The following is a 9,638-nucleotide window of genomic DNA, read 5'->3' on the forward strand; positions in this document are numbered from 1 at the left end:
AACAAATAAATTCAATTTACAAATAACCTTGAGTTTCTATTTAACTAATTAATTTATTTATTCTAATAAACACACAAGGCTCAAATAATTACAACCTAAAATAGTTTATTTCTAACATACCAATTTATTTATAATTTACCAAAGAGTTAATTTAATTTATTTACATGCCAAAATTTATTTTTTACAAACAAAATTAATTTTAATTTACAAATATTTGTTTAATTCAATTTTCATACAAAAGTGGGTTAAAAAAGCAAACAAAATTAATTTTTATTATTTATCCAATAAAATCCTATTATTACCACATGTTGTATTCAAAATTGTTATTTTAAAAATTTAAGAATATTTATCTTAAAATAATTGTAGTTATCATTAGGACAAACTATCTTGAAAAAGGGTATTCTTTTCTAGTATAGCATGTTTATCCCTGTATTGTTCCCATTAAGCTACACGTAAGCTCCACACATTTATTGTATTTCTCAATACTTACCTTAGGCTACTTACCAATTTTATTTATAATATGAAATAAACTAATAACAATTTATATTGAAATCTAACATTTATATCTTAATTAATTTAGACTTCTATTTGGCTAAAACTACCTAATGGCCATGGGTCTTCTGACTTAATTCTAAAACTTCATAACACCATATCACATCATATACAACATTAAAAGTAGATCAAAATACAATTTAAAACTTAAAAATAAAAAATTATAAACCAACATAAAATTTCTAAATCTAGACAAATTTACAGTATTTTGAGATTTAAATTTTTAATGTTATCAAAACATGTACAAAAATTGCACAAAAATTCCATAAGCATGCCAATACATCATAAAAAATTATAAAATTAATAATTAATTAACAAACCTCACTTAATAATTTACAAAAATTGATGTTCACTATTGTTTCACATTAGAGAAATTGACACTGCTTTTTAAAATCATTGTATCTCACAAAGCACAAAAGGTGTTTATATGAAACCAAAGGGAAAAGTTAGCAAAGATCCTAAACTTATTTTTGCTTCAAGAAACATAGAAAAAGATTAAAAATTGAGGAAGATGTAGGCCCTAAAAACCATTTGTTCTACAAATCGAATTTTGCAGATACCCCAATTTTGAATAGCCGTAACTAACTCAAATTTAGAAGCTTTTTTTAGTAATTTTTGAGCCTAAAATTATTATAATTTCATGAAGAACACAAATATAATTTTTGTAAATTTTTGCAAAAATGAAAAAAGCATGAAATTTAATAAAAACATGAACCCTGAAAAGAGATGTGTGCAAAGTTATTGATTTCCCTTAAATTTACCACATAACATGTATGTTATGAATATATGAGATAAATTAGAAGCATATAATCATGAAAACCTAACATATGACATGTTTCTTGAATATTTATCACTTATCACCTTAATAAAATCTTGAATACTTTCTTGACGTAAGAACGAAGAAAAGGAAAGAGAGGAAAGAAACGGGGCAATGAGAGAGAGTCTCTTCTTTTTCGTGGCTAAGTAAGTCTGTTCTTATTTTTTTCTGTTTTTTTTCTCCTCCCTCTGTCAAGTATTTATAGGGTTTAGATTAAAAATTATAAAATAAGTTTATATAATCCCAAAATAAGAAGGTTTAAGAAGTTTTAAAAAGAAAAACTTATTATTTAATACAATAAAAAAATAGTAAGTTTTTGTTTATTTAATCAAAATTCATCACCAGGCCTCATTAGAGCCACAGAACCCAATTAGGTTAGTTAATTTTTTCTTTTAATAAATTCTCAAAATTAAATTTAAATAAAAATAAATTTTATTTAATTAATTATTTTTTACTTTTTAAAATTATTTTTTCCAAAAAACATGTCACCCATGATTATCCATTTTTAATGCCTCTAAATATATCTCACAGTCATACAATTTTTTTCATCATCAGATTCCTCACGGTCTCAATGCATATACCTACAAGGTCACACAAATAGGAGTCTACAGGTTTAGGGTTTGAGATTAGCGTGTTATAGGTTAGTTCTTAGGTAGCTTAAAGATTAGGCACTAGTAGTTTAAGGGTTAGGCATTAGTGGTTTAAAAATTAGGGTTTAAGGATTAGGTGTTTAGGGTTAGGCATTAGTGGTTTAAAAATTAGGGTTTAAGGATTAGGTGTTTAGGGTTAGGCTTAGGAGTCCAGGTGATTTAAGGGTTAGCAGGTTAGGTGTTAAATTTTAGGTGTTAGACATTAGTGGTTTAGGGATTAAGCGTTAGCAATTTAAGGATTAAAGTTAAGAGTTAACAATTTAGAGGTAAGATTATATGTAATTTAAGGTGCAACGGCCCGGCCCACTGGCTAGTATTGTCTGCTTTGGCCCAGCTTATACTAGGCCTCACGGATTTATCCTTTGGGCTTATACACCCAAAAGTGTGCTAACCAGTGTTCTAAGACCACCCAATTTAAGTCCAGGATCTCTCTCGTACTTTGTCGATGTGAGATTTGCCTATAGGATCTTTTCTTCCCCCCTTTTGGGACTCAGCGTCCTCGCTGAGGTTTGCCCCACCATCGCTCAAGAGGCCACACAGAGTGCTCTGATACCAATTGTAACGGCCCGGCCCACTGGCTAGTATTGTCCACTTTGGCCCAGCTCATACTAGGCCTCATGAATTTGTCCCTGGGCTTTTACACCCAAAAGAACGCTAACCAGTGTTCCAATACCACCCAATTTAAGTCCAGAATCTCTCCCGTGCTTTGCCGATGTGGGATTTGCCTAGGAGACCTTTCTCCCCCCCTTCCCCCCTTAGGCAAATATCACATTGGCAAAGCACGGGAGAGATCTTAGACTTAAATTAGATGGTTTTGGAATACTGGTTAGCGTTCTTTTGGGTGTAAAAGCCCAAGGGACAAATTCATGAGGCCTAGTATGAGCTGGGCCAAAGTGGACAATACTAAGGCTGCTATAATTGGTATCAGAGCACTCTGTGTGGCCTCTTAAGCGATGGTGGGGCAAACCTCAGCGAGGACGCTGAGTCCCAAAAGGGGGGGAGAAAAGATCCTATAGGCAAATCTCACATCGACAAAGTATGGAAGAGATCCTGGACTTAAATTGGGTGGTCTTAGAACACTGATTAGCACATTTTTAGGTGCAGAAGCCCAAAGGATAAATCCATGAGGCCTAGTCAAAGCGGACAATACTAGCCAGTGGGCCGGGCCGTTACAATTGGTATCAGAGCACTCCCCGTGGCCTCTTGAGTGATGGTGGGATAAACCTTTACGAGGACGCTAAGTCCCAAAAGGAGAGGAGAAAAGGTCTCTTAAGTAAATCCCACATCGACAAAGCACGAGAGAGATCCTGGACTTAAATTGGGTGGTCTTGGAACAATGCAGACAACCAAAAGGAGGGGAGAAAAGGTCCCTTAGGCAAATCCCACATCGGCAAAGCACGGGAGAGATCCTAGACTTAAATTAAGTAGTCTTAGAACACTGCGGACAATACTAGCTAGTGAGCCGGACAATTACATAAGGGTTTGGTTTTAGGTTTTAAGGGTTAGGCGTTAGTAGTTTATGGATTAGGTGTCAGCAATTTAGGGATTATGATTAGGGGTTGGCATTTTAGAGTTTAGGGTTTTAGTGGTTTAGAACTTAAGAGTTAGAGGCTTAGGGTTGGGGTCAGGAGTTAGGATTAGGAGTTAGACAATTTATGTATTAGGTGGTTTAGGGTTTAGGATCAACTATTAGGTAGTTTAAGGATTAGTGTTAGGGATTATGTGGTTTAGGAGTTAACAGTTAGCGATTTACGGATTAGGAGTTAACAGTTAGCGATTTACGGATTGGGGTTAAGGGTTAAAGATTAATGTGTTAAAGATTATTGTTAATTGGTTTAAGAGTTAGGGGTTAGTAGTTTAGGGATTACACATTAGCAATTCAGGGATTAAGCATCAGCCATTTTTGGATTAGAGTTACAAGTTAGGAGTTTAAAGGTTAGGTATAAAGTGGAGATTAAAGTTTAGGATTTAGGATTTAAGATTTATTGAAATTCCCCTGTAGTAGATTTAACTGGCATAAATTTGATTGAGGTCAGACCTTGTTGAATATTTGGCTTAGCAAATTACTTGCATGGAATGGAACCCCAAATATACATTAAAATGAAATGATGTTATGTACTAAAGAGGGCGAAGTAAATGAAATAGTTTTATTTGTATCTTTTGGCATCAAAAAATGAAATAGTTTTAACTACTATTTCTCTTGTTTATTTCCCCGAGGTTTTTAGTATTATAATAATATTATTTTGTTGCATAAACAGATGTGGATTTACCACTCTAACAGAGTGGCTATGGGCACAGACGATGAGATGCACAGCCTCAAAAGCCTAAATGCAATTAACTATGAAAAAGAAGGGAAGAAAAAGATGGTACTAGTGTACCAGATACTAGTAGCGTAGTGTACAGAGAGAGAATGGAGGAAATGTCATGTCAAAACAACACAACATGCTCCAAATCTCTGATGAGTCTGAGTAGGGAGTCATAATAAAAACAAACACATCCTCTCACTCTCAATCACTCTACTCTCTCTTCCTTTCTTCTTCTTCTTCTTCTCTATCTCTCTCTCACTCACACTCACACTCACGGCCTGTTTTTGCTTTCTCCGCGTCTCCCTAGCCCCTGCTTCTGGGGGACTTTCCCCTTCTTCCTTGCTGATATTACCACTCTCTCTCCCTCTCTCTCTCTCTCTCTCTCTCTCTAAGACTAAAACTGACTTTTCATCCCTTTCTCTCTCTCTCTCTCTCTCTCTCTTCCCCCATGCGTTAGGCACGCCCACTCACCATCATCTTTATATGCATATTCTTTGCCATTTGTTTCCGGCGAACAAGTAGAAGAGATAAGAGAGCAAAAAAGAAGACAAATTTGCATGAACCCTTAACTATATTGTTTTTGAGTTTCCACAAAGGCAATAAAGGAGGGCTTCATCTCTCGACTTTCCAGTTGCAAGCTAAAAAGATAAACTAAAGAAAGACAAAACATACAGAGAAGCTGAGGCGTGAAAAGCTTTCAAGTCTGAGGAGATCCATATCTCCATCCTTTCCACCATCATAAAAGCGGCAAAAGTGTTGGAAGAAAGAAAAGAATAAAAAGAAACAAGGTTTGACTGTAGAAGTCGAAGTCACGCTGCTCACGCACCTACTTGCACTTGTATTACTTCTTTATCAATCATACAGATGCATTTCTTCTCTTGTTGCTATTTTCTTTTAAACTAATATATATGTGTATATTTTTATTTTATGTTATTTTTATCAAAGTTTAAAGACAAAAAGAATAGAATTAGGCAAATTCTTAATCCCAAGATCTCCCACAGTCCGAGTCAGAGGCTTCTTTTATTCTTTCCATATCTTTCTCTCTCTCTCACCTTCTTTCTCTTTCATTTGCGGTATGTGATTCAAGTTTTCTATAATATGGCAGCTGTGGTTCATCCCGAGATATTTCATATGTCCTTCTCACTCAAAGGTCTCATCTTTACAGAAAAATGAGTAAGTAAAAATGATAAAAATGTACCAATGGAAAAAATTCAAGCGAGATCTGCTCCCGAACCTTTCCATTGAAAAGAGTGAAACAAAACTTTACTACACGAGATCCAATCTACTAAAATCAACCTTCTTTTCTATCTCGTTTCCTTCCTTCCTATTCCATTCTCAAATCAACCCTCCAAAAGTCCCTTCCCGGTCAGGCGGCCTGCAACCTTCCTTTCTCTCTCAGCAGTGGCACAGCAGCTACTAGTAGTTACTTAGGGTTTCTGGGTGTGGCCCCAACTATTAAAGCAATGGAGGGAGAAGAGATATGTATCACTTTGCTAACCGCAAATCTTCCATTAGCTGCGTAATTTATATTTGCTGCCCTTTCTGATCTAGATCTCTGAATTTCCAGAGAAGTTAGGGAGATTATCATTTTTTATTCCTTAATCAGAAGAGATTGAGAAGTCAGTAATTATAGGCACAGATCCTGCAAGGGTAATCTTTCCATTCTAAAGTGTCGTGAGTGAAGAGATTTTCTTCAAATATAAAGCCATCAACCCTACTACCCTTTTTCTTGCATTAATCGCACGTATAGCTTGTCTCGATTAAATTACTCGTCTTTTGAGATGTTTCATCTCCTACATAAACACAAGTCCAAACCCTAAAACTAGCCATTTCAGCCGCCCTGCTGATGCTCCATAGATTTATCTCTTGTTCTCAGATCTCTCACAACTAATTTCATCCTTTGTACAATTTGTTTGTTTTCTCTGCATATATATTAAAGTTTTATTATTCTCCCTTTATGCGCTTATAGAGCAAACTTCTCCCTACATAAAATACATTAACTGAAATCAAAACTCGGTTTATTGATCGTCCCTAAATTGTTATGGTATATCTGTCATGACTTGCGGGTTTCTTCCCACTTTAATTTACATATGTTCTTACTGTTTCGCTTTGATAATATTGTTTGACCTCATATGCAATGTTTATATATGACAGAGGGGAAGGGGGAACATGGCTTCGTCATCGAATTCTCCATGTGCAGCCTGCAAGTTCCTGAGGAGAAAATGCCAACCGGAATGCGTCTTTGCCCCCTATTTTCCACCGGACCAGCCCCAAAAATTCGCCAACGTGCACAAAGTGTTTGGAGCAAGCAATGTCACAAAACTACTAAACGAGTTGCACCCCTCCCAGCGAGAGGATGCCGTGAATTCCTTGGCATATGAGGCCGATATGCGTCTTCGTGACCCAGTCTACGGCTGCGTTGGGGTCATCTCTCTTTTGCAGCACCAACTTCGCCAGCTGCAGATGGATCTAAGCTGTGCCAAATCTGAACTCTCCAAATATCAGAACCTAGGCATCACTGGCCATGCCGGTCTATTCGCTGCAGCGGCTGCTGCAGCCACAGCTACTACACACAATCATAATCATCACCACCACCATCCTCAGAACATTGGGATCAATCTAATCGGAGCTGGCGGTGGGGGAAGGGACCACCACTACCACCACCAATTTTTTCCCAGGGATCAGCAGCAGATGATGAGGAGCTTTGATACTGCCAACAACTACGATGCAAGCCTTCTGGCCATGAATGTCTCTGCAAGTATTGGACAGCTGAGTCAGTTCCAGCAACCCAGGGCTGCTGCGGGAGATGACCGCCGCACCATTGATCCCTCTTGATTTTCTGATTATTGCCTGGTTAGTTTGTTTTCCAACACATAATATCAGTATTGTTTATTTTACTATATGATTTTTTCTTATCTAGAATTACTCAAAATTATATAAAAAAATGATATCGAGCCCAAGAAAATTACCGATTTACCAATCCAATTAAATATAAATTTTCTGTTCGATCCGTTGAAATTAATTTTATAAACAAAAAAGGAAAATAAATCAATTTGTTGAGGGAAATAACTATCAAGCATTAAATTACATGAAATGTTGACCGTTTAATTCTAAATTTTGGTAAATTTTTCCATATGCATCCTTCATATGTCAAAAAATTTTTAAAGAGAAGATTTCTAACACGCACTATGAAATTTACCATCATTATATTAAGTTATTAATCATAAAATAAATTTACTATCAATTTAATATTTTAGGATTTAAATAGCAAATAATTCCACTTGGAGAAACGAGAAAGACGTTGCTCAATTGGAAATGGTTGGCACAATATGTACATAAATTAATATAATACGTACATATCCATAGGATTTGTGTCGATACCTCGTTCTTTCTTAGTTTTGATGTTACATATATAATATATATGCAGGCCTGTACTATTGATGGAATCAATCAAACGAGAGATGGCAATTTTATCTTCACTTGACAGCCGTTGCATAGACAAATTTTTCTATGTCGAGTTTACATATCTCTTTACTTTTTCCCTCTTTCAACCATCAAAAATCATCTCAAGGAAATATATGTTTGCCATGCCAAAAATGTACTTGCTTCTCCAGCATTACAGTAACACCAGTAGTTCGTGGGGTTTTCTGCCTCTTAAAATGTGCCATGGCAGGCATGGACTGGTTTTGTTATTTCCACCCTCTTGAAATTTTCTCTTTAAACAGTTAAATGGACAACAACATTATTTACAATTTGAAGCTACATTTTTCTTTTTCTTTTGTTTCGTAGTTGATGCTTCAACCATGGATTATTGTATTTTGCTTTATTTAAATGATGAACCTGCGTTATGATATGGTTCGGAATCCCAAGTAGAGCTGTTTGTGAGAAATGCTTGATTAAATTTTTGCACATATCTAGAGTAATTAGTGGATCTATCAATTTTCTAGTAGATCCATTAAATTTTTTGAAAAATCTAGATTTAGATTCGATAATTTTCTTTCTTGTAATTAAGAGATGAAAAAAAAAAAACGATATAAACTAGCGAGGTATAGAAACAAGTAAATCTAACTAATGAGTGAATTATACAATGAGAATAATTTATAGTCAGCCCCTAAAGTTTAGTAAAATTCACAGGTTAATCTTTATTTTAAATTTAGGTAGCGATTAGGTCCCTTGAGTTTCAACTCCGTTAAACAAATTGAATTTTCTGTTAAGATGAGGGCAAAGTTGCTAACGTCTTTTAACTGTGATAAATTTTTATAATGACAAAAATGCCTTTGAAAGGCGGGAGTGGCCTGTTATTTCCCTCCTTCATCTGCAAATTCTCAGCTCTCTCTCTCTCTCCCTCTACCTACCTACAAAGCTTTCCGCATTAGTGCCTTTTCAGCTTCCTTTTCCTTTGTTTCCAACAAAACCGCCACAACCACAGGCATTACTTTCGTCTTGAAAATGCAGTAGTTCATGGTCTCCACCACTTGAATTTTTCTCCATCGACGCGCTTAACAAGTTCCGCGTTCGGTTTTACCGAGGGTTTCGCTGAGCTGCTTCTCACTGTTATTCATCGGTCTAACCATGGCCTGGACTGACAGACGCGAGCCGTTGCCTGCGAGTGCTTGCGTGAATTGGAGAAGTGTTCTTTGAATGCCGTCTATAACATCATAAAACTCGTCTTATTGCATTCATGAATCATGAACTTGGGGGTTGAAAATTTGCCCACTCCATGTGTTCGGACATTTGCACACACATTAGATATATTATTTATAATTTTGGCTCGATGATCTGTTACATGCTGACAATGGATTCCTGCCTTTAAAACCCATGTTTGCTCTCTGGTATTGCTGGCCATTTGTGGAGCTTGTGTCAAAGTGAGCGAACTCATTCCTGTCAGTTTTATCTTTTGTTGTTTAGTATAGTTGTTTACAATGTCTGCTCTTTTCCTTCTTTAATTGAGAGAGCTCAGAGATCAATGACGTTACCCAAGAGTCAGCACAACTTTGGTCATCGTCTTGTCCATCTTCAGACATGCAGGTCAAGCTAGGTGGATTGCTACTATAGTAACCTTAGTAGGAACCTGAAACATAGATTTTGATGAACTTTTCTGTTGATTGTTGACTTGAATTTGTGCTTCTAAACTATGAAGCCTACTTGCCGTTGTGGCATACATGTTCCTCGAAGCCTGAAGTCACTATTACGCTTTGCTAAAGCTTCCTTCAGCATTTTTATTTTTATTTCTTCTTCCATGGAAAATAAATGCTCTGGGAGAAATTCATTCTCTTTATGGAATTTTCTTTTTAGTTTTGCATAATGTGAAAG

At 36.0% G+C, this 9,638-nt stretch overlaps 1 protein-coding gene across 8 annotated transcripts; it reads left to right on the plus strand.

Moving 5' to 3' along the window:
* Nucleotides 1-4,396: 4,396 nt before the first annotated feature.
* On the plus strand, nt 4,397-9,371 carry LOC110632930 (protein ASYMMETRIC LEAVES 2). 8 transcript variants are annotated; one of them, XM_058128804.1, is made up of 3 exons: nt 4,397-5,113; nt 6,480-7,178; nt 7,753-9,213. In XM_058128804.1, exon 2 carries the CDS (start codon nt 6,495-6,497, stop codon nt 7,158-7,160), a length of 666 nt encoding a protein of 221 aa, XP_057984787.1. In that variant the 5' UTR covers nt 4,397-5,113; nt 6,480-6,494; the 3' UTR covers nt 7,161-7,178; nt 7,753-9,213. The 8 variants fall into 8 exon arrangements, with proteins under 8 accessions (XP_057984787.1, XP_021636999.1, XP_057984790.1 ...); XM_021781307.2 differs by having other exon boundaries at nt 4,399-5,163; XM_058128807.1 differs by lacking the exon at nt 4,397-5,113 and adding an exon at nt 5,222-5,398.
* Nucleotides 9,372-9,638: the final 267 nt, after the last annotated feature.

The sequence above is a fragment of the Hevea brasiliensis genome, chromosome 10, assembly GCF_030052815.1.
Source record: "Hevea brasiliensis isolate MT/VB/25A 57/8 chromosome 10, ASM3005281v1, whole genome shotgun sequence".
NCBI classification, from domain to species: domain Eukaryota; kingdom Viridiplantae; phylum Streptophyta; class Magnoliopsida; order Malpighiales; family Euphorbiaceae; genus Hevea; species Hevea brasiliensis.